The 25101-nt window shown below is 53.0% G+C and overlaps 2 protein-coding genes across 6 annotated transcripts in view; one reads left to right on the top strand and one right to left on the bottom strand.

The window, feature by feature from the left end:
- cabp1a (calcium binding protein 1a) overlaps positions 1-14353 on the bottom strand; it is a 42352-nt gene extending 27999 nt beyond the window's left edge. For 2 of the 5 annotated variants that reach the window (XM_069182195.1, XM_069182196.1), the window contains exon 1: positions 13393-14353. In XM_069182195.1, coding sequence (XP_069038296.1) covers positions 13393-14058 — 666 coding nt within the window. In that variant the 5' untranslated portion in view covers positions 14059-14353. Of the gene's footprint in view, positions 1-3141; positions 3735-13392 lie in introns of those variants that run through there. The other 3 variants (XM_069182197.1, XM_069182198.1, XM_069182199.1) reach the window with 3 other exon arrangements.
- An 8785-nt stretch (positions 14354-23138) lies between these two features.
- pop5 (POP5 homolog, ribonuclease P/MRP subunit) lies at positions 23139-25093 on the top strand. Its single transcript, XM_006640172.3, has 5 exons — positions 23139-23224; positions 23667-23809; positions 23902-24051; positions 24131-24214; positions 24372-25093. Exons 1-5 carry the CDS (start codon positions 23205-23207, stop codon positions 24455-24457), a joined length of 483 nt encoding a protein of 160 aa, XP_006640235.2. The 5' UTR covers positions 23139-23204; the 3' UTR covers positions 24458-25093.
- Positions 25094-25101: the final 8 nt, after the last annotated feature.

The following is a 25101-nucleotide window of genomic DNA, read 5'->3' as shown; positions in this document are numbered from 1 at the left end:
GAGTATCTTTAGTCTGAAGGGAGTGTCCCACACTGACAGGCTGGAGGAACTGAGTCTCTTTAGTCCGATGCGAGTATCCCACACTGACAGGCTGGTGGAACAGAGTCTCTTTAGTCTGAAGGGAGTATCCCACACTGACAGGCTGGAGGAATGGAGTCTCTTTAGTCTGTAGGAAGTGTCCCACACTGACAACGTTAAGTGTTGAACTGAGTGGACTATGAGGTGGACCTTATCCAGGTATTCTGTATCCTCAAAGGCAGCGACAAAGTCAACCTAGCAGATCTCTTCCAATTGAATGGTGAAACACGAACCAGAGGGCACAGGCAGAAATGATAGAGACACGTATTTAAATTTGGGACTAGGAGGTTTCTCCAGACAAAGGCCTCTGGGACTCTGGAACAAGCTGCCCAGCCGTGTTGAAGAAGCCGATACTCTGGCATCCTTCCTGAATCAGCTGGATGAAGTCCAGGGATCAATCAGGTACTAACGAGCAAACGGCTCCTCTGGCCTGTAACCTGGCACAGGGTGTCGCTCTCCGAGGGTCAGGAGGTGCCGAGAGACTCCTCCACCACGCCCACCTTCCAGCCACTGGTCACAGTGGGGTCCCCCCACCAGCTCCCTAGCCTCGAACCCGCGACCCGGAGTCATAGAGCCCAGGGACAAGACTTCACAAGGGCAGGCAGCGGCCGAGGCTGCGGAGCAGTAAGGACTCTCAGCCAGCAGGTACCCCTCTCTTTTGGCCTCTGAGCAACAGCTCCCACTAGTTCTTTACATTTACATTCCATTTAAAAATGATGGTCATTTTGTTTCTTTTCTTAATGATGTACAATGTACATAACAAAACAAATCCCCATGGTGCCTCTCTACCTCTGATTCACTGTGCAGATTAGTTCCAACCACTGTAGCTGAAGAAGCTCAAAGACACGCAGATGAGAGAATAATTACTAAGGGCATGAGGCTGAGAAAGGTACCAAACGAGAGGAGGCCATTCAGCTTACAGAGCTCGTTTAATAGTTCGTAAACTACAAATTACCTTGATGCCAGGATCTCATCCAGCTGTTCATTGTAAGATGCCAGGTTATCAGCTTCAACAGCATGGCTGGGCAGCTTGCTCCACACTCCCACAGCTCTTTGTGTAAAGATTTAATGGCTTTATAACCATTAATGGCTTTGGTCCGCCCTGATGCCCAGGGACTACGGAGACTAGTGGCACTGGGCTGGCACTCTGGGGTCACTTGCTTCTGTATGCTGTGGGTTATCAGGTGTTATCTATTATCTATTGGCACACAGCTGGCTATTGATCTCTCACAGCCTCAGTACACCCACAGTAACCCACTGTACCCTGTGGTAATCCACTGTACCCCAAAATAGCCCACCCCACTGTAGTGCTGGTACAGATCCTGAAAGTGCCCCTCTCTCTCTTTTCCCCATCCCTTTCTCCTGCTCCAGCTGCCTCTCTCTCCTGCAGAGTATAAATAGCTCTCTCCCCTCCGGTGTTGTGGCAGCTCAGCGGTTAGCTAACGAAGCCTAGGCAAGCACTGTGCAGGGAGAGGAGTCACAGCGCAGATTCCGAGAGTGTAGGGGCAGAGGAGACACAGCACAGACTCCGAGCGTGTGGGGGAGTGGAGACACAGCACAGATTCTGGTGCAGGGGAAGAGTAGACACAGCACAGGCTCTAAGAGTGTGCAAGGAAAGGAGACACAGCACAGATCTGAGCGTGTGGGGGAGTAGAGACAGAGTACAGATTCTGATGTAGGGGAAGAGTAGACACAACACAGGCTCTGAGAGTGTGGGGGGAGAGGAGACACAGAACAGACTCCGACAGTGTAGAGGTAGAGGAGACAGAGCAGACTCTGAGGGTCTGTGGGGAGAGGAGACAGAGTACAGTCTCCAAAGGTGTGTGGGGAGAGGAGAAACGGCACAAAATCTGTTGGGTGTGCAGGGAGAGGAGACAGCGCAGACTCCAACAGTGTAGAGGTAGAGGAGACAGTGCAGACTCTGGGCTGTGTGCGGAGAAGAGACACAGTGCAGACTCCGAAGGTGTGTGGAGAGAGGAGACACAGTACAGACTGTGGGAGTGCGAGGGGGAGAAGAGACACAGCACAGATTCTGGGGGTGAGTGGAGAGAGGAGACACAGCTGCGCACCCAACCAGAGCCAGACAGCCCCACACTGCGGACAACTCACTGACCAACACACTCACTGAACAAAACACTGACTAGACTGCCTGACACACTGACTGTCAAAACTGTCAAACACTGACCAGACTCACTGTCCACAGGCTCCAGCTGAGCGACTCTAACAACTTTCTGGGCTTCTTCATCCTTGCCGCTCAGTGACCACACAGCCGCACTGTTTCCCTGCTGTCTTGAGAAAGGAGCTGGTAGGTGTGAGGACTTGGGGCAGTGCTGTGGACAGGGCAGTCAGAGACAGGCTGAATTCCCTGCAGCAGAGTGTAAGAGAGTGCACAACAGGGGTGTTTAACCCTTTCGGAGCTCTGAGCCCTGTTTCCTCTCCCATTGCCTCTGCCCTGCCCTGCGAGGTGGACAGGGGATAGCATCAGAGCTGAAGGGGTTAATCACAGGGCCTGGGGAGGGGGCATCAGAGAATCAGCCACTGAGCCTTGAACTGACATTAGAGACCACAGCATCTGTTTTCCTAAGTCTGTGTCAAAAATACTGATCCCAGGTACAGATCTGTAGTCACCTCTGCAGACTGGTGGGGGGACTGGTCAGTGTGGAGCGGCCAGCAATCTCAGTAGGTCCTGCAGCAGCTCCACAATGTTACATGTGCAGCGCAGCTCAGTCTGGCAAATCACAGGCACAAACACAAGTGCAGCACAGTTCAGCTCAATTTGGTGCAACTCAGCACAGCTCATTACAACTCAACATAGTTCAGTACAACACAGCTCAGCTCAACACAGCTCGGTGCAACTCAACAAAGCTCAACTCAACACAGCACAGCTCAGCTCAGTTTGGTGCAGCTCAGCACAGCTCGGCACGAGGCACAGACATACGGAGAAGTGCAGCGCAGGGTACCGTCTCTGAAGAGAGGACTGCCAGAGCAAACTCATGCACAGACACACGGACACAAACACTGCTGACAGATGTTTAAAAACCCAACAGTCCGAGGACCGCTTACCTTCTTGGATAGATTTCTGAGTGGAGATTTCACACAGTTACCCATAGTGCAGCCTCTCTCTCTCTTTCACGCTCTCTCTGCTTTCCCCTTCCTCCTCCCTCGCTCTCTTTCTCCCTGTCCCTCAGCCTCTCCCTGTCTCTGTGTGTCAGCGTGGGGGGGCCGATCTAGTGCAGGGGCTCTCAGGGTCAGTCCAGGGGGCGCTCTGCAGCCTGCTTGAGGGACACCCAGATGTTGGGGTGCATGAGAGCCATGAACGAGCAGCGGGAGGTGGCTCCCCCAGAGGTGTGTGTGAGAGAGAGAAGTGCCGGGGCTCAGTCAGCGGGCTGGTGAGTTGTGGAGCGAGCTAGCCGAAGTGCTCAGCAAGAGTCAGTGACAAACAACAGCCGAGAGACAGCAGAGAGAGAGAGAGGAGAGAGGAGAGAGAGAGGAGAGAGGCACGCGTGTCTTCCTGCTGAGATGGAAATGCTCAGAGCACAATGTGGAAAATAAAGGATGCCAGAATCGTTTATTCGTTCTCTTGCTAAGTCACTCGTTTACTCAACCTCACAGCCCTGCACTGACTGGAGCCTCCTCACAGATACGCAGGGGGAGAGAGAGGGAGGGATGGAGACGGGAGAGGGAGACTGAATTAGAGAGGAAAGAGGAGAGAGGAGGGGGAGAAGGAGGGAGATGGGGGAGGGGGACTAACGAAGAAAGGAGAAAAGGAGGGGCTGGGGTAGACAGGTAGTGAGGGGGGGGCTGCTAGGGAAGGGGAGGGGCTAAGTAAGAGAGGAGAATGATGGAGGGAGGGGCCTCTAGAGATGGAGAGGGGTTAATGGGGAGGAGAAAGGAGAGGGGGAGGAGCAGTTAGAGAAGGGGAGGGGCTAAGGGAGAGAGGAGAAATGAGAGAGGGAAGAGCTGAGGGACTGAAGAGAGAAGAAGAAACTGGAGGAGATAGGAGAGAGTACAAAGAACTGTGGGAGTGTGGAACAGGCTACACTGCCATGTTGGTGAAGATGACATCCAGACGTCTTTGGAAATGGCTGGGATGAGATTCTCAATGAGTACTAAAACATCCATTGAGCCAGATGGACAGAACGGCTCATCTCGTCTGTAACCTGTCTCATGTTCTTTAGAGACAGTGTGAAAGAGGAAAACAGCTTTGGAAACACTGAGAATCACCAGTCATGCCAGTAAAGGTTCATGAATTTGAATTTGAAAATTTGAGAGGGAGAGAGAAGAAAACATACTTCATTAAAATAACAAATCAGCTCTCAAAATTCCCACACCTGCCAAAATCACAATAGCTTCCAATCTTACTGGGGCACAAAACACAATGGTGCTGCAGCCTAGTGTATGATCTCCTGTCCCAGCCTGAGGAAGAGTGAGTCTGTCTCTTGATAATAATAATACAGTGTGTGATCTCCTGTCCCAGCCTGAGGAACAGACAGTGAGCCTGTCTCTCAATAATAATAATACAGTGTGTGATCTCCTGTCCCAGCCTGAGGAACAGACAGTGAGCCTGTCTCTCAATAATAATAATAATAATACAGTGTGTGATCTCCTGTCCCAGTCTGAGGAACAGACAGTGAGCCTGTCTCTCAATAATAATAATAATAATAATACACTGTGTGATCTCCTGTCCCAGTCTGAGGAACAGTGAGCCTGTCTCTTGATAATAATAATACAGTGTGTGATCTCCTGTCCCAGCCTGAGGAACAGACAGTGAGCCTGTCTCTCGATAATAATAATACAGTGTGTGATCTCCTGTCCCAGAAGAGCAGAGACTGAGCCTGTCTCTCAATAATAATAATGTATCATTGTCCTGAATGTTAGTAAATGTTTACTAATTGTTATTGCTTTGGCAACACTAAAATTCATCAGTCATTCCAATAAAGCTCTTAGAATCTGAAAAACATGAAAGAGCAGGAGAGGGAGGAAGAGTGAGAGAGAAATAAAAACAAACACCCTCTGGCAGGCATGTCTGGGCTGAGCACACTCCCCAAGCAGAGAGACACTGATCCGCACAGGGGTTGTTCCCCTGGCTCACTACCCCCCAGAGGACCCCAACGCACACTAAAGTAATAACAATAAGCAAAATCATACCTGAAATCATACATGAAAGGGGCTTTGTGGTGGTATGAATTCTGGCATCGCCACTTAACTGTAGTATTTGATTGCTCTGTTCTGTACACTGATTAGCAATGGGTATTTTGGTCTAATTCGGTCATGCACGCTTTGTAAGGAGTTCTTCTCTGCACACGCAGAGTGTTTGTACAGAAGTCTGTGTGCAGGCCATCTGTGGGTGTTTGTCCTATGTTGTGTCTCTCTGTGCTGAGGGGACAATGAAGATGATTCATTCTGATGAATAACAGCCATGGTCCAGACCCCCCTTCCTGCCCACCACAGCTCCCTCAGGCTTGTTCAGGGAGCTTCAGCACAGATCAGACTCACAAGCTGGACACACGTGCACACGCACACACTTGCACACTCTCTCTCACACTCTTATAATTAAGGAAGACATGGAATGAGTTTAGACACTGAGACTCCATAGTCCCATTGGACACACAGAAACATTGGGACAGGAGCCAGCGAGGGAGACAGATGGAGTGAGGGAGAGGGCAATAAGGAGAAAAAATAAGAGGCAGGAGGCCGGGGAACTGTGGAAAGGGGAGAGTAAGAGTGGTGCAGGGCAGGAGGAGAAGCAGGAAGAGTAATGAGATGGTGGCAGACACAGTGAGCTGTTTTGAGCAGAGCTGCTGTATGACCTTTGGAGAAGGTTGTGAAGAGCCCCAGGCACCAATCAGAGCTGGTGGCCGGGGCTAAGCGCACCAATGAGATAAGAGCGGCAGCAGAAGTCTGGACCAATCATTGCAGGGGGTGAGTCTGCGTGTAGTGCTGTCACTCGGCGCTCTCCGCTGGCCAGAGCCGGGACAGAGGACAGCGCAGGTGTCAGCCTGCAGCTGCAGCTGCTGTGCTCGGAATTACGATGCGCTCAGCCCAGGAGCACCAGGAGGACAAGGTGCTCGCCATAGTGATGCCTGATAAACCCACAAACCCGGCTGGGTCTTCGCTGGGGCCCGAACTGACACATTAGTTCAACTCGATGAGAACAAGTGGAGCCATTCTGCCCCAACGGACAGAGCAGTGGCTCTATGTCTAAGGATCTGCGCCTGTGGCCAGAAGGTTGCCGGTTCAAATCCCGTGGCCGGCAGAGGAATCCTACTCCGTTGGGCCCCTGAGCAAGGCCCTTCACCCCAACTGCTCCAGGGGCGCTGTACAATGGCTGACCCTGCGCTCTGACCCCAAGCTTCTCTCCCTGTTTGTGTGTCTCACGGAGAGCAAGCTGGGATATGCAAAAAAAATCCTGATGCCAATAAAGTGATCTGATCTTATCTTCTTTGGCAGGCCGGAGCCAACTTGTCCCAAGATCTCACCCAGCTACAATACAAGACTGAGTGACTGCACCCACCCACAGCAGTATAGACTGCAGGCCAGTACAGGGAAGCAAGGTGTAGTGAAGAGAGTGCAGTAGAGTACGGTGCAGTGCAGTAGAGTGCAGTACAGTGTAGTAAAGGCAGTGTAGTAGAGTGCAGTACAGTGTAGTAAAGGCAGTGCAGTAGAGTGCAGTACAGTGTAGTAAAGGCAGTACAGTGTAGTAAAGGCAGTGCAGTAGAGTGCAGTACAGTGTAGTAAAGGCAGTGCAGTAGAGTGCAGTACAGTGCAGTAAAGGCAGTGTAGTTGAGTGCAGTACAGTGCAGTAAAGGCAGTGCAGTAGAGTGCAGTACAGTGCAGTAAAGGCAGTGCAGTATAGTACGGTACAGTGTAGTAGAGTGCAGTACAGTGTAGTTAAGGCAGTGTAGTAGAGTGCAGTACAGTGCAGTACAGTGTAGTAAAGGCAGTGCAGTAGAGTACAGTACAGTGCAGTAAATGCAGTGCAGTAGAGTTCAGTACAGTGTAGTAAAGGCAGTGCAGTAGAGTACGGTACAGTGCAGTAAAGGCAGTGTAGTAGAGTGCAGTAAAGGCAGTGGAGTACAGTGCAGTAGAGTACGGTACAGTGTAGTAGAGTACAGTAGAGTACAGTGCAGTAGAGTGCAGTACATACCTGTCTGGGCTCGGGAGTGTGCTTGTGAGTGTGGGCTGCAGTGGGATGGGTGTGAGGGGGTATCAGGGAGTCACGGTCTGCTGGCTCCCTGTCTCCATGGTTGTCTATTGTGAAAGCAGAGCTCTGCTCCCGGGATGCTGCAGCCACACTGCTGGAGCTGCTGCAATATTAATGGGAACCCAAGGCAGACAGCAGCTGGGCACCGAGAGACACCGAGGGGCAGCAGGGGGCAGAAGGGTGCAGAGAGGGGTAGAAGGGGGCAGGGAGGGGCAGCAGGTTGGGGCAGCAGAGGGCAGTGTGGTCAGTCATGCCATCGGGCACCCTGCTGTCGGCAGGGTCAATGCAGAGCCGATGCCAGCTGGCAGCTGCCCTGCATCAGTACCCAGTGTGACAGGAGCAGGCCAGCAGAAAGACTCGGGGTCTCATTATACCCCAACAGAGGGGCCCAGTGTTCCCCTTTGACGAAACAGGAGGACTTGAGTTGTGTTTGATCCAGGCCTTCCCCCTCTGCACTCTCTCCCACCACTGAGGCATCCTGCAGCCCTTGGGACTGCTCTCAGACTGCACACTGCTGCCTTACAGAACTCCGCCTCTTCACTCTGACACTGGGGGGCGCTGCTCTCTCCTCCTTCACTGCCACACCACGGGGGTGCTGCTGAGCGGTGGCTGAGCTCTCCGCTGCTGACCAACAGTGGTCATTTCGAACAGACGACACACTCCTCCCAACCCTGCTTGACCTGTCCACTGACAGGAAAGGAGGCAGCTCTGTTGTATTGTGTTCTAAGGGGTTCAATGAGAGTCTGCACCTCGCCCCAGAACTGCTACTGCCTCACCCCACAGCCCATCCTCACCCCAGAACTGCTACCTCCTCACCCCACAGCCCATCCTCGCCCCAGAACTGCTACCGCCTCACCCCACAGCCCATCCTCGCCCCAGAACTGCTACCGCCTCACCCCACAGCCCATCCTCGCCCCAGAACTGCTACCTCCTCACCCCACAGCCCATCCTCGCCCCAGAACTGCTACCGCCTCACCCCACAGCCCATCCTCGCCCCAGAACTGCTACCTCCTCACCCCACAGCCCATCCTCGCCCCAGAACTGCTACCTCCTCACCCCACAGCCCATCCTCACCCCAGAACTGCTACCTCCTCACCCCACAGCCCATCCTCGCCCCAGAACTTCTACCTCCTCACCCCACAGCCCATCCTCACCCCAGAACTGCTACCTCCTCATCCTCACCCCAGAACTGCTACCTCCTAACCCCACAGCCCATCCTCGCCCCAGAACTGCTACCTCCTCACCCCACAGCCCATCCTCGCCCCAGAACTGCTACCTCCTCACCCCACACCCCATCCTCGCCCCAGAACTGCTACCTCCTCACCCCACAGCCCATCCTCACCCCAGAACTGGTTCTGCCTCACCCCACAGCCCATCCTCACCCCAGAACTGCTACCTCCTCACCCCACACCCCATCCTCACCCCAGAACTGCTACCTCCTCACCCCACAGCCCATCCTCGCCCCAGAACTGCTACCTCCTCACCCCACAGCCCATCCTCGCCCCAGAACTGCTACCTCCTCACCCCACAGCCCATCCTCACCCCAGAACTGCTACCTCCTCACCCCACACCCCATCCTCACCCCAGAACTGCTACCTCCTCACCCCACAGCCCATCCTCGCCCCAGAACTGCTACCTCCTCACCCCATAGCCCATCCTCGCCCCAGAACTGCTACCTCATCACCCCACAGCCCATCCTCACCCCAGAACTGCTACCTCCTCATCCTCACCCCAGAACTGCTACCTCCTCACCCCACAGCCCATCCTCGCCCCAGAACTGCTACCTCCTCACCCCACAGCCCACCCTCGCCCCAGAACTGCTACCTCCTCACCCCACAGCCCATCCTCACCCCAGAACTGGTTCTGCCTCACCCCACAGCCCATCCTCACCCCAGAACTGCTACCTCCTCACCCCACAGCCCATCCTCGCCCCAGAACTGCTACCGCCTCACCCCACAGCCCATCCTCGCCCCAGAACTGCTACCTCCTCACCCCACATCCCATCCTCGCCCCAGAACTGCTACCTCCTCACCCTACAGCCCATCCTCGCCCCAGAACTGCTACCTCCTCACCCCACATCCCATCCTCACCCCAGAACTGCTACCTCCTCACCCTACAGCCCATCCTCGCCCCAGAACTGCTACCTCCTCATCCTCACCCCAGAACTGCTACCTCCTCACCCCACAGCCCATCCTCGCCCCAGAACTGCTACCGCCTCACCCCACAGCCCATCCTCGCCCCAGAACTGCTACCTCCTCACCCCACAGCCCATCCTCGCCCCAGAACTGCTACCTCCTCACCCCACAGCCCATCCTCACCCCAGAACTGCTACCTCCTCACCCCACAGCCCATCCTCGCCCCAGAACTTCTACCTCCTCAACCCACAGCCCATCCTCACCCCAGAACTGCTACCTCCTCACCCCACAGCCCATCCTCACCCCAGAACTGCTACCTCCTCATCCTCACCCCAGAACTGCTACCTCCTAACCCCACAGCCCATCCTCGCCCCAGAACTGCTACCTCCTCACCCCACAGCCCATCCTCGCCCCAGAACTGCTACCTCCTCACCCCACACCCCATCCTCGCCCCAGAACTGCTACCTCCTCACCCCACAGCCCATCCTCACCCCAGAACTGCTACCTCCTCACCCCACAGCCCATCCTCACCCCAGAACTGCTACCACCTCACCCCACAGCCCATCCTCACCCCAGAACTGGTTCTGCCTCACCCCACAGCCCATCCTCACCCCAGAACTGGTTCTGCCTCACTCACCAAGTTTGCACCCAGTTGTTCCTGAGGCTGTGCTGTGGTCCCAGGTGGTCCCAGACAGTATGTTCTCGCTTCTCCGGCTTCCTAACTCCCTCTCAGATCATTTCACAAATCCAGACTTCAATAAAAGGGGCGAAAACCTACTTCTGATGTTGCTACTGTTATCATTATTACTGCTGTTAATGCTCCTGCTCCTGTCACTGCTGCTACTATTACTACTGTACTATTCCCACTGCTATAACTGTTACTGCTGCTACTAACTACTCTTAATAATTTCAGACAGATTATCACAGATTGCAGAACACTTGTCTTTTACTGCCTGTAATGATAGCTGTGTTTTTTTAATCTAAATCTCTGAATTGAGTTTCTCAGCTCCTAGGGATTAAGTTTCTGGTTATTTTAAATAAAAAAAACTCCTATTAGCCTGTCTTTGACATCCATTGTTGTATTATAATCTCAGCTCCTGCTCCTATATTTAACTGTGGCTGCACAGCCCTGATTTCAGCTGAGACCCAGACAGAGAAACCCAGAGCTGTGCACAGAAACACCAGCACCCAGGACCTGCAGGGCTGGGATTGGGATTCGGACAAGAAGAGCTCAAACAGGGATTGGGACTGGGTTTCGGGACAGGAGGAGCTCGAGCCAGGGGCTAGGATTGGGATTTGGGACAGGAGGAGCTCGAGCCAGGGGCTGGGATTGGGATTTGGGGCAAGACGAACTCGAGCAATTACTGGGATTCGGGACAGGAGGAGCTCGAGCCAGGAGCTGGGATTGAGACTCGGGACAGGAGGAGCTTGAGCCAGGGGCTGGGATTGGGATTTAGGGAAGGAGGAATTCGAGCAGGGATTGGGATTGGGATTCGGGACAGGAGGACCTTGAGCCAGGGGCTGGGATTGGGATTTGGGGCAGGAGTAACTTGAGCAAGTATTGAGATTCAGGACAGGCGGAGCTCGAGCCAGGGGCTGGGATTGGGACTCGGGACAGGAGGAGCTCGAGCCAGGGGCTGGGACTGGGATTCGGGACAGGAGGAGATCGAGCCAGGGGCTGGGACTGGGATTCGGGACAGGAGGAGCTCGAGCCAGGGGCTGGGACTGGAACTCGGGACAGGAGGAGCTCGAGCCAGGGGCTGGGACTGGGATTCGGGACAGGAGGAGCTCGAGCAAGGGGCTGGGACTGGGATTCGGGACAGGAGGAGATCGAGCCAGGGGCTGGGACTGGGATTCGGGACAGGAGGAGCTCGAGCCAGGGGCTGGGACTGGAACTCGGGACAGGAGGAGCTCGAGCCAGGGGCTGGGACTGGGATTCGGGACAGGAGGAGCTCGAGCCAGGGGCTGGGACTGGGATTCGGGACAGGAGGAGCTCGAGCAAGGGGCTGGGACTGGGATTCGGGACAGGAGGAGCTCGAGCCAGGGGCTGGGATTGGGACTCGGGACAGGAGGAGCTCGAGCAAGGGGCTGGGACTGGGACTCGGGACAGGAGGAGCTCGAGCCAGGGGCTGGGACTGGGATTCGGGACAGGAGGAGCTCGAGCCAGGGGCTGGGACTGGGATTCGGGAGAGGAGGAGCTCAAGCCAGCTGGCAGTGGGTGGGCGAGGGAAGGTGATCGCTCTGGCCCGGGTGTCAGCCAGTTGTGCCAGGGTGCAGCAGGGGACAGGCGTAAATGATTAATGGGGCTTCTGGGTATTACTGGAGCTCTGGGCGAGGATTGAATAACCACCATGATAGAGTAAATACAGCCTGCACATTCATCAGGATGAGTAACTCCCCATACACAGCACAGCCCTCTGACTGCCTCTGACACACTGACACACTGACACAATGACAGATTCACTGCCTGACACACCGACACACCGACTGACACACTGACAGATTCACCGACTGACACACCAACACACCAACTGACACACTGACTGACACACTGATACACCAAATGACACACTGACTAACACTTCAACACATTGAATGACACACTTTCTCACTGATTCACCAACTGACAAACAAACACACTGGCTGACACACCAATTGACAGGCTGATTGATAAATAAACAGTAGAGGTTTTGATCATTTTTGGCCTGCAAGATATTAAAACTCTCCAATGCCTGCTGTCACTCCAGGAGGAAACTGAACTGCAGCCTCTTAAACACAGACAATAGGCAGTCTGCGCCGTCAACGCAGACACAGCAAGAACTGCCTGTCCTTGAGCACACTGCTCTGCACTGCAGCTTGACAGACACACCCCCAGCGCCGTCAACGCAGACACAGCAAGACCTGCCTGCCCTTGAGCACACTGCTCTGCACCGCAGGTGGACACCATTGACCACCAGGACACAGAGCAGGACCCCGGCAGCTTACAGCTCCTCTTCAAACACCCTGCACACAGCACTGTCCATCACAGTGAGCTCACTGCTGCTACAGCTGGACACAGGAGCAAAGTGCCATTCACTGAGACAGTGGGGACAGTCCAGTTGTGTGGGACGTCAGTGAGGACAGTCCAGCTGTGAGGGACATCAATGGGGACAGTGGGGACAGTCCAATTGTGTGGGACGTCACTGAGGACAGTCCAGCTGTGAGGGACATCAATTGGGACAGTGAGGATAGTCCAGTTGTGCGGGACATCAGTGGAGACAGTGAGGATAATCCAGTTGTGTGGGACATCAGTGGGGACAGTCCGGCTGTGTGGGACGTCAGTGGGGACAGTGAGGGACAGTCCAGTTGTGTGGGACGTCAGTGGGGACAGTGAGGGACAGTCCAGCTCTGAGGGATGTCTCTCTGGTCTGTATCCAATAACTTTCAGCTTTATTAAAACAGATCAGCCGGACCTTCAGCGGCAGGCTGGACAGCCCTGTAACTGTGCAGCAGGTCACTGCCTTCAGCCCTGCTCTCAACAGCCCGTCAATCAAACATCATCAAGTCCAGGTGCACAGCAGTCTGATCCAAAGTTCAGAGCGTGTTGATGAAGAAAAGCAAATCCTCTGAAGGATCATCTTACACGTCAGCTGTCTCTGTGCGCGGCCGCACAGTCCGGCAGGAGCCTGGCGCTCGCAGTACCGCCAGGACCGCACTGTACCCCGAGACCCCGGAGACCGCTCGTGACCACTCTTCACAGCAGCGCAAAGCACGGGACCGGCAGGCGCGCGGACTCGGCGCACGGGACACTGCTGCTCACAGCACCAGGCAGGCTCGCGCTCCGCCGCTCCACACCTGTCGCGCGGACAGGTTCCCCTGTATCACACGCGCCAGCACAGCCACGCGGGCGCCTGCACCCGCCCCCTAATCACCACCGGCACCACCATCATCATCATCAGCATGATAACAACAACAATTATCAGCCCCCGGCCTTACCTGGCCGAACACGGAGCTCAGTATCGGGTGCAGCGTCTGCGCTAGGCTGCGGTCGGGCTCCGAGGACCCGGCGGTGTCGCTCCTGCCCGAGCGGCCGGACGAGAGGCTGGAAGACGGGGGACACGGGGAGGCGGAGCCGGGGGACGAGTGGTCGGAGGCGAGGCTGAGAGACGAGCCCGCCCGGGTCCGGTCTCTGCCGCTGGGCTCGAAGAATGACGCGGCATCGTCGGTGCCGGGGCGCCGGGAGGAGGACGGGGACTGGGACTGGGACGGGGCCGGCGAGGGGGCGCCGCAGTTTAGTGGGGAGACAGGCATCTCCGCCCGCGCGGGTCCGGGGTGGGTCCGGCGCTGGTGTCGGCTCGGCTTGCCGCGGTCCTTCTCTCCCCGCACGGCCGCACATCCCCCCGCCCTGTCCGGCGGCTCCGGCGCCGCCCGCGCCCCACTCTCCCTCTCCCGGCCGCGCACCAGGCGCGGGTGGCACAGCGGTCTCCGGCAGCTGCCGTCGCCCTCCGGCGGCCAGCAGGACTCCTCTCCGCCGGAGGGGCTGCAGCCCGCCGCGGCGGGGCGAGGCTGCATCCTCCGGCCGCTGCCGGCGAGCTCGGGGTGGGGCGCCGACCTCCTGCTCGCCGAGGAAGCTTTGAGCAGCAGAGCGGGTCTGGAGCTCATGGCGCTGTGTCTGAGCGCCTCAGATCGCCATCGCCGGCTCGCCGCCGCTCCGGCAGACGCTGCTGCTCGCGAATGAGCGCGTGGATGCCTGCATGCGGATCTTCAAGGCTGACAGCGGCGCTCGCCCGCGCGCTCGCTGCCTCCCTCCCTCTGCCGGCTCCTCTCTCTCTCGCGCGCGCGTACGCGACGGACAGGAGCCCCTCGAGGAGCCACCTGCTCGGCCGCGCGACTGTCCGGGTTTCGGACTCTGTTGCTAAGGAACCGGGGCCGAACCGCCAGCGAGCCTGGCGACAGTCCTCCAAAAGGGCGGGGGGAATAGAGAAACAGCCCCGCCCCCTAATACCCCCGTTATAACGCCTCCACCTGCCCCTGTACACCCCAATATCCGCGCATCCCCACCCCCGCACAGAAACCCCCTGTCTAGCTCAGCAGCAGTGCCTTACAGTCAGTGACTCCTGCACCAGAGTCGGTTAGTACCGATCACGCAGGGTACAGGTGTGGGAGTGAGAGTCCTCTGGGATTCCTGCCGATCTCCCCTGTGCTGGCCCTCACTCAACCCTCAGACCAATATACACCAGCAGAGCTGCAGCTGCTCAGCGCCTCAGCCAATCAGAGCGCAGCAGGCCCCGCAGCCCCGCCTGCAGGGCGCCCCCTGCTGTCTGGGGCGATCCCGCAGCGCTGGCAGAAGAGGGCTCCCATCTCTGCACCAGGCTGAGCGGCAGCCGGTCTGGAGCCATTCCACTTTCCCTGTCTGAATTCAAGTGAAGTAGAAACTCATCAGAGACTAGCAGCAGCCCCTCTCTCTGGGGGTGAGTCTCTCTCTGGGTCTGTGTGTGTGTGTGTGCTGCAGGTGAGTCTCTGAGGTGTGTGTGTGTGTGCTGCAGGTGAGTCTCTGTCTGGTGTGTGTGTGTGTGCTGCAGGTGAGTCTCTGTCTGGGGTGTGTGTGTGCTACAGGTGAGTCTCTGTCTGGTGTGTGTGTGTGCTGCAGGTGATTCTCTCTCTGGGGGGTGTGTGTGCTGCAGGTGAGTCTCTCTCTGGGGGGTGTGTGTGCTGCAGGTGAGTCTCTGTCTGGTGTGTGTGTGTGTGTGTGTGCTGCAGGTGAGTCTCTGGGGTGTGTGTGTGTGTGCTGCAGGTGAGTCTCTGTCTGGTGTGTGTGTGTGTGCTGCAGGTGAGTCTCTGTCTGGTGTGTGTGTGTGTGCTGCAGGTGAGTCTCTGTCTGGTGTGTGTGTGTGTGCTGCAGGTGAGTCTGTCTGGTGTGTGTGTGTGTGTGCTGCAGGTGAGTCTCTGGGGTGTGTGTGTGTGTGCTGCAGGTGAGTCTCTGTCTGGTGTGTGTGTGTGTGCTGCAGGTGAATCTCTGTCTGGTGTGTGTGTGTGCTGCAGGTGAGTCTCTCTCTGGGGGGTGTGTGTGCTGCAGGTGAGTCTCTGTCTGGTGTGTGTGTGTGTGTGCTGCAGGTGAGTCTCTGGGGTGTGTGTGTGTGCTGCAGGTGAGTCTCTGTCTGGTGTGTGTGTGTGTGCTGCAGGTGAGTCTCTGTCTGAGGTGTGTGTGTGCTACAGGTGAGTCTCTGTCTGGTGTGTGTGTGTGCTGCAGGTGAGTCTCTGTCTGGTGTGTGTGTGTGTGCTGCAGGTGAGTCTCTGTCTGGGGTGTGTGTGTGCTACAGGTGAGTCTCTGTCTGGGGGGTGTGTGTGCTGCAGGTGAGTCTCTGTCTGGTGTGTGTGTGTGTGTGTGTGCTGCAGGTGAGTCTCTGGGGTGTGTGTGTGTGTGCTGCAGGTGAGTCTCTGTCTGGTGTGTGTGTGTGTGTGCTGGAGGTGAGTCTCTCTGGGGCTGTGTGTGTGTGCTGCAGGTGAGTCTCTGTCTGGGGTGTGTGTGTGCTACAGGTGAGTCTCTGTCTGGTGTGTGTGTGTGCTGCAGGTGAGTCTCTCTCTGGGGGGTGTGTGTGCTGCAGGTGAGTCTCTCTCTGGGGGGTGTGTGTGCTGCAGGTGAGTCTCTGTCTGGTGTGTGTGTGTGTGTGCTGCAGGTGAGTCTCTGGGGTGTGTGTGTGTGTGCTGCAGGTGAGTCTCTGTCTGGTGTGTGTGTGTGCTGGAGGTGAGTCTCTCTGGGGCTGTGTGTGTGTGCTGCAGGTGAGTCTCTCTGGGGTGTGTGTGTGTGCTGCAGGTGAGTCTCTCTGGGGGTGTGTGTGTGTGCTGCAGGTGAGTCTCTTTCTGGGGGGGGGGGGTCTCTCTTCTCCCTGTCTCGTCTCGTACCCGTTCCCCTCAGAGTCCGTCACTCTGTCCTGCCTGCTGTCAAGAGGTGGGTGTATTCCTCTCACCTCTCTTTCTCCTCCATTGCTGTCCTCTCTCTGCTCTCATCCTCCTCTCTCTCCTCTCTCCTCTCTGTTCTATATGCTCTCTCTCCAGCTGAATCCTGTGGCTGTGGGATTCGAGTGGAGTTGCTCCAGAAGCACTGTCCCGGAGACCCAGATTTCTTCAGCTGGGACTGTGTCCTCCTGGGGCATGAGACTGAAAAACTCACGTGGGTGAAGCAATCGAGGAGATCATGATGACAGTAATCAACAGGAAGAGCACAGTAGCAGGGAACACAGCTGGTCTGTCCCACCACTGGGGTCCTGCTTTCTCCTTGGGGTGTCCCATGATCTCTTCCAGGTACGTCCCACTAGGAAACGCCGGAGGGATACGGTCCTGGAAGACCTGGGACAGTCTGGAAATCTCCCGGGAGGAGTCTGTCTGCCTCCCTGCTGGACCTGCATTCCGTACGACACCCCCGGGGGCAGAGTGGATTGCTGGGTAATAATAACAGAGCTGTATTTATGGTGACAAAACTAATGAAATTTGACATTGGCCCTGTACTCCAGTACTGCACTCAGTGTAGGATTTGAACCACTGGGTCCGCTCTGTCCAAGCCCTGCTTGTTTCAAAGCATTAGGGTGCATCTGCAAATATCAACCTTCTGAACGAACATCTGAGCAAGGTCCTGCGTGATGCAGGTACAGTGTTTGTGTCCCCTGTGCTTTGTGCCTGGTGTTGTGTAGTAGCAGTTTCTGCTCATTGGAAAGCGCCTTGGCTCTCTCTCTGTATATATAGTCATTCACATACCTGAGACACACAGAACCTGGAGATAGCCAAGCCCGTATATGTCCAGTTTCTATGTCCAGGCTGTGGTCACTGAGCCTGTACTTCATCAGGGTCCATTTCTCTTTGTTGTTTCTTACCCTGTTCAGATATTCAGCTAGTATGTGTTGTCTGTTTTGGGTTCAGTAAAATTTCAGTTTGTGTTGTTTTTGTGTGTGTGTCCCAGTGGGTAAGGTAATGTTGTGTGTCTTGTGTTGTGATTTGGTTGAGTGATTTCTGTTGTTTTAGCTGTGCTGTCCTGAGGCTGGTTTGTGTCAGTGAGTTTCTGGACCAGCTGGCTGAAGGGGCTCATCTCTGGGCTCAGTTCACTCTCTCATCTCCCTCCCCTCTCTCTTCCTCCTTCGCTTCACTGAACAGCTGCACCCAGGACATCTAGGCTTCAGGGCAAAACATGTCCCATTTATTTTTTGAAAAAAAAAGCAGAAAAGCACAATAATTATCTAGATATACATCTCCGTGTGATAAGTATCAATTTATAAATATCTTTATATATAATAATCTATAAATATTAAGCTCTCTTTACATTTTTATTATAATTATCTATCTATAACAATCTATACACACATCTGTTATTTATAATAATTATTTATATGGTGGTGCAGTGGTTAGTATTGTTGCCTTGCAGCACTGGGACACTGGATTCAATTGCAGACCTAGTGTGCTGTCTGTGTGGAGTTTGCATGTTCTCCCTGTGTTCACATAGGTTTCCTCTGTTCTCATAGTTTTCCCCCAACAGTCCAAAGAATTACTGGTAAGTTAACCGGCTTCTGGGAAAATTGGCCCTGTGTCCGTGTGTGCGTCTGTGTGTACAATTCTATACTGTATACAGTCATTATCTGTATACATAGTAAGTTAGTAACATATATAAATGATATATTATATACAGTAATTGTGTGTATATAGTAATTTATACATATAAGGACAAGTAATAGGTTTATTCCATGCTGAAAAAAAGAAGAGAGAAAATACAATATATAGAAGAAGGCTCCACGGCCGAACGTTGTGTTTTCTCTCTTCTTTTTTTCAGCATGGAATAAACCTATTACTTGTTCCTTTGCAGCCTACGCATGCTGACGCAATATATTCTATATTACATAATTGTCTGTATATATATATAGTCTTATAGGTATACAAATTGTATATAAATTCTATATCATATACCGTAAATATATACAGGTTGAAAATCCTTTATCCGAAAACCTCCAAAATCCGAAAGTTTTTTTAATACTGACATGACACGCCACAAATGGAAAATTCCACCACGTGCGGGATGGTTCCACCACGTACAGCTGTTGTGCGCTTTCACCTCCACGTAAAACGCTATGTACAGTATGAGTGTAACATGACTACCGTGATTGTTGTGTTACAAATATAATGCTGACGTTTTTAGTTTTCATTACATTTATCTGTAATCAAATTCCATGTTTTGTTTTTATACAAAAATCTTTATGTACTGTAACCTTTTAATCAAAACACGACTTCGTAAGTGGATACTGATAATTTACCGAACTTTCAAGCTCACAGTGATGTCATCGATGACGTACCCTCTCCCTCACGTTTCTCGGACCTGATGTAGTTGTAATGTCTCGGGCTGCATTTATCTTCAAGTTTGTAAGCAGTGATCATCATGTTTTGATTTGGTTTTTTTTGTACAGTAAGTACAAAACGTTATTTTTACGTGAGATCTGAATTTTACCTCCATGTATGAGTGTAGCTTGACTAGCGTCATTACTTGTACATTACTTTAAAAATAAAATGCTGACTTTTTCAGTTTTCATTTTATTTACCTGTTATCATATTCAATGCTTAGTTTTTACACCTTACATAAAACTTAATACCTGTATAGTAAAAAATAAAATACAAATGGCGTATGTGTACTGTAACCTTTTAATCAAAATATGACATCATAGGCAGAGACTGATATCTTACCTTTCTGATGGTATTATGTTTAAAAAATTATATAAAACTACATTCAGGTTATATGCATAAGCTATATTATGAAATGTAAATGGATATCGTGTTTAGACTTGGGTCCCATTGCCAAGCTGTCCCATTTTATAGATGCAAATAATCAGAAAAAATCCTAAATCTGCAACACTTTCGATCCCAGGAATTTCAGATAAGGGATTCTCAACCTCTATTACAATGTTTCCAGTCTCTGACCTCCCAGACACTGTCTCCTGTCCCTGACCCCCCAAACACTGTTTCTCCTCTCCCCACTCCCCAGACACTGAGCTTCCTCTACCCTACTCCCCAGACACGGAGTCTCCTCTCCCCAACTCCCCAGACACTGATTCTCCTCTACCTATCTCTCCTGACTCTGTCTCCTCTCCCTTACACTGTGTCTCCTCTCCCTAACTCTCCAGACACCGTGTCTCCTCTCCCTGACCTCCCAGACACTGTGTCTCCTCTCCCCAACTCCCCAGACACTGAGTGTCCTCTACCTGTCTCCCCAGACACTGAGTCTCCTCTGACTGACACCCCAGACACTGTGTCTCCTCTCCCTGACCCCAACCTTCCCCCTACATTAAGACACGATGGCTCTTAAGTGTCGCCGATAAAGAATTCATAGGCGACCTGTCAGGGCCTTGTAAGCGGGCAGCCGACACTCATTCAATTATTCAGGTGACAAATTAAAGTTTAATCCTGACCAAACAGTGGGGCTATTATCTGACAGAGGTGTGAGTGAGAGTGAGGAAGAACAGTTAGCATGAGCTCTGTCCACCTCATCACCTGACCCGAGCCCCAGCCCTCTCAGTATCAGCACAGTAATGACCCTGCTGTCGGGCTCTGTGGGTCTGCGGTCCACTACACTTCATTGCATTATGTGTTACTGAGTTCTGTCTCTGAATTGCTTTCTATCACATGCATTAAACAGTATTCTATTGTACACTGTCTTCTACTGTGCAGGGGTCGTTGTGCTGGATGGCCTGTATGGCTGTGTGTTGTGCTGTACTCCCAGGTTCTGCAGGAGCAGTGGGGACTGACCGTCACAGTGCTATATTGCCTGTGTGCCTGGATATGTTATCACTCTGTATCCTCTCTGACTGTCTCTCAGCAGACACTCACGGAGGTGAAGCGTCTCTGGTATCAATCTGAACCTGCTGAAGAAATTAGTGTGTCTGCGAGTCTGTGTGTGAGTGAGTCTGTGTGAGTGTCAGTGTGTGTCTGTGTGTGTTTGGAGACTGGGGGACAGACTGGGAACTGACAGGGGAAAGATTGGGGGACAGACTGGGAGCTGACTGGGACAGACTGGGGGACAAACTGGTAGCCAGACAGATAAGAGTGTTTGAGCTGCACTGCGCTGAGCTCATGACGGCGTCTCAGTGTGACGCAAGCCCTCATTAGAGTTAATGACACTGGTGTCATCCTGCACAGAGGCAATTAGCCTCTCGTAAGGATGTCATTATAATTAAGGCATTAGCGTAAATTGCAGAGTGGGATTAAACAGCGACATTGTCTCAGCTAATTCCAGTCATGGAGACTCCTGTGTCACACTCCCTGTTCCCCGAGAGACTCAGTTACACACAGCAACCATTTACTGCAGAATCCGTCTGTATAAATACAGTAGAGTCGCGATTATCCGACATGCCGTTTAATCCGACATAGCCAATCACCAGTGTACAGTATTTACTGTGCACTATGCGTGCGCCTGCATAAGATTTTGCCCAATCCGATGCTGCTCTGTCACGTGCTGCCATTGACGTAGTTTCATTTGCTAACTTCGCGCTCGTGATTGTTTTTCCTGTTGTCTTTGGAAGCGGCACCAGCTCACGCTGAACAGCAAGACGAGGCCACTGCTACTGATGGCATGTTACTAAGACTTCGCCGCAAGGAAGAGAAGCACATCTGGGAAACAGATTCCAATCACTCATTTTTTTAAATAATAACTAACAATAGTTCTGTACTCTGTTATTTTAGTATTACAGTAGATTAATAAACCAGATTTCATTCATATACTGCGCTTCCATTAATCTATGATTTGTCTACTCAGTTTCCGCATTATCCGAAATTTCCAATTATCCGATACTATCGGCCCCGGTTAGGTAGGATAATCGCGAGTGTACTGTACTAACACCCACGGGTGACACAGCCTCCACAGTGAGCCCAGGAGCTCTTGTCGGTTTCCAGTGTCACAATATCCGCGATCTGCCCGGTGCAGAGGGGTGGAATGACAGAGACAGACGATACCGGGACGTGTGAACGGAGAAGTGGGGTACTAGCGCCACCTGGCGCATGAAACCGTCAAAATCCCCGCAAGCTCTTTAAGCACCAGTGAACCGCGGCAGACGTGAATAACCGGAATGTGAAATGACAGGACGTTATTTTATAATAATAATAATAATAATAATAATAATAATAATAATAATAATTGCTTACACTAATATAGCGCTTTTCTGGACACTCCACTCAAAGCGCTTTACAGGTAATGGGGATCTCCTCCACCAATAGGGATCCCCTCCACGTCCAATGTGCAGCCCCACCTGGATGATGCGACGGCAGCCATAGTGCGCCAGTACACTCCCCACACACCAGCTCTCAGTGGGGAGGAGAGCAGAGTAATGAAGCCAGTTCAGAGATGGGGATTATTAGGGACCATGATTGGTAAGGGCCAATGGGAAATTTGTCCAGGACACGGGGTTACGGGAGAAACGCCCTGGGATTTTTAATGACCACAGAGAGTCAGGATCTCGGTTTTACGTCTCATCCAAAGGATGGCGCCTGTTTACAGTAGAGTGTCCCCGTCACTATACTGGGGCATTAGGACCCACACAGACTGCAGGGTGAGCGCCCCCTGCTGGCCCTACTAACATCGCTTCCAGTGGCAACCTTAGTTTTTCCCAGGAGTCTCCCATCCAGGTACTGACCAGGCTCACACTGCTGGGCTTCAGTGGGCTGCCAGCTGGGAGTTGCAGGGTGATGTGGCTGCTGTGTGATATTTTCTGGAGTCCGCGGCTGTTCCTCTGCGCCCCGCCGAGGGAGTGAATCAGAGGCGCACAGCTCGCACCCAGCGTCGGAGCTTCAGTTTTAAACGTCACACCTCTCCTGCCTTTCCTCTGCCATATGTATTGGTAAAATATGAGCAGCGTCAGACTAGCGTTCCTTTTCGCGAATTCTACTGGGAATTCACTTTACTCCGAGAACAGCCGATTTAATTAGACAAAGTGGTGGGAATTCTACACCAGCTTCGAGAGAGTCGTCCTGTTTGTTAGTTTGTTAAATAAATGCTCTAGATTTGTGTTGAACATAGTAAGGTTCATTTTTATAACAAGTTTTATACAGTATGTGAAGTAGGGACCTGCGTCAGCACGCGTAGGCTGCAAAGGAACGAGGTTTATTCCTGAAGAAAAGAGAAGAAAAGAAACCCGAAGCCTCCACAGCCGAAACGTTGTGTTTCTTTTCAGTGTGGAATAAGTCTGTACTTGTTCCTTTATAATGCAATATGCGTATATGTACGGAGCCCGGGAGGGGCCATCAGTAAGAAAAAAAAGTTAAATCGAGTGAACGATTTACAATTCGTGCGCACGAAATAACGTTTTCTAACGTTATGTATATATAGGAACAAATAATATCAAATAATGCTGAGAAGAGAAAAAAGAAAACACAACGTTTCAGCCGTTCCGGTGTCATGTATATCTGTATATATGTTGTACATGAAATTAGATAGTAATGAAGACGGTGCACACAAGCACAACACACCCTCTAGCGGACACACATATAATTACATATAAATACATATAATTACACACATTCTCTCTGCATACGTCATAGTTCACGCCCCCTTCAGTCAGGAAGGGAAGTTGAAAGTCTATAGGCCAGCTCATCCATCAATTACACGGAGTTCTGCACGTCATACACACACGCGTGTACACGGCTAGGACTGCGACTTTATTGGCTTATTTTGTTGTCAATCTTCATTCACTGTGCCCGCCCTTTCCATAATACTCCGATATGATTGGCTCAGTTCAGAGCAGGAAGTCAGGCTACACTGAAACAGAAACGCGCGTGTGGGCTGCAGGATGGTGCGATTCAAGTCGAGGTGAGGCGAGGAATTGAGTTGTTGTTGTTAAATAAGAGTTGAAGCTCATTATCCCAAAGCCGTTAAAGGTTTTCTGTCATCTGAGAGTGTGACAAGTTGTCGTGTTTTCAGTATTGGCAAAAATATCAAATAATGTATGAGAAGAAGTATAACTGAATTTATATTATATATAGCTGAGTTTCTATAATAATTTCTGAAAACTGCTGTCCCATTATTGTCGATTTCTTCAATATCCTGCAGGACCCCATGTCTCCTGATCCCAGTAGGAGCCCCGCTCCTGGACGCGCTAGTGCATTTTCAGATGTTTAAACATGTAGATGCGCTCGGTCTTCCGCTGTAATGCTGCGATTCCCTCGGCCGGGTCGGGCCTGTCGAGGAGAATCGGACCCGGCGCGAACGCAGCCCGGCCTCCCCCCAGCGCGTCACTCTGTCTCTGCCGCAGATACCTGCTGTGCGAGGTGCGGATGTCGGACCCGCCGTCCCTCCAGCTGCTGGACGATCGCTCCGTGTTCACGGCCTTGAGGAACGCGGTCTCCCGAGCTCATGGGGACTACGGAGCTGGGGTCTGCGGCCTCTCCTTCGCAGGTAGCGCCTCCCGCTGGACGCTGTACTGTACCGCTTGCCCTGTCCTTCCTCTGGGCTGTGCAGCTAATCTCCTGCCCCCTGGTCTCCCGCAGTGAAGTACCTGAACGCCCGGACAGGGGTGCTGTTCCTGCGCTGCCGCAAGAGCCACTACCGCCTGATCTGGTCGGCGCTGCCCTTCGTCAGCAGCCTGGAGAGCCGGGGCCAGCGGCTGCCCTGCGCCGTCGACTGCCTGCACGTGGGGGGTGAGGGCCGGGACCCCGAGACTCTGCACACGCCCCCGGGCTGCTGAGGCACTCACCCCTGTCCCTCCGCTTTCTGCAGGGACCATCCGGACCTGCCAGAAGTTCCTGATCCGGTACAACGCGCGCCAGATCCAGCGCCTGCTGCCGCAGTGCCGCAGCGAGGGTGAGGGTGAGGGGCGCGGGCGAGCTGGGTTTCGGGGGGCCTGTCCCTGGTATTGAGGGGTGGCAGTGGGGCAGTACTGTACCTCAAGCCCTGAGCAGACATGATGTCTGGGGGGGCTGGGGTTCAGACAGAGACGTGTGGGGTGCTGTCTTTGCAGAGGAGTGCGTGGAGGTGCGCAGGGCAGTGATGAGCTGCTCGCTGAAGGAGCTTGAGGAAGAGGAGGAGGATGAAGAGGTCTGCTGACTAAACCAGGTGCTGGCAGAACAGCGGGAGGATGAGCCCCGAGAGCTGCCTTGGCCCGGCCCTGCTCGGCTCACTCTCGGCACCATGTCTCGTGAACTAGACTCCCTGCACCCGGCTGAGGAACCTCAGTCTGGCTGGGGGTCAAGAGTCCCCCCTTCTAACTACTGTTCACAGATGCTCCTGGATCAGTACTGTCCAGTTACTGCTGTGGTGTCCAGCTGTAGGCCAGCAGTTTTTTGGCAGGAGGGTCTCTCAACAGCATCATAACCCCCTCCTGGCACATGTGTCTTGGTCTTTAAAGATTCCAGCCTGATGGGGTCGGGTAGCTTGTAAAAAAAGAAGCTGGAGTTGAAGACTCTGCTATGTAGTGCTTATGCTGAATGGTTCGTCAGTGTGTATGTTTCTGTAGAGGGGTGAGGTTTCTGCAGGGCAGGGTCCAGAGCCGTTGGTTTTTAATGAAGAATCTCAACAGACTGCCCGTTGCTTCATGCATTAGATAAATACATTTATTGTAAAAAGGCAGCAGTCTGCATTGATTGTATGTTCACTACCAGTTGAGTAACTACAGCTCTAACCAGTTCACTACCTTTCTAAAAACCCTGAAAGTTCCCCTTATTAAATTGTACCCTCACTAAATCTCAGAG

Source organism: Lepisosteus oculatus, chromosome 22 (assembly GCF_040954835.1).
Source record: "Lepisosteus oculatus isolate fLepOcu1 chromosome 22, fLepOcu1.hap2, whole genome shotgun sequence".
Taxonomy (NCBI): Eukaryota; Metazoa; Chordata; class Actinopteri; order Semionotiformes; family Lepisosteidae; genus Lepisosteus; species Lepisosteus oculatus.
This window is presented reverse-complemented; position numbering and strand designations above follow the sequence as displayed.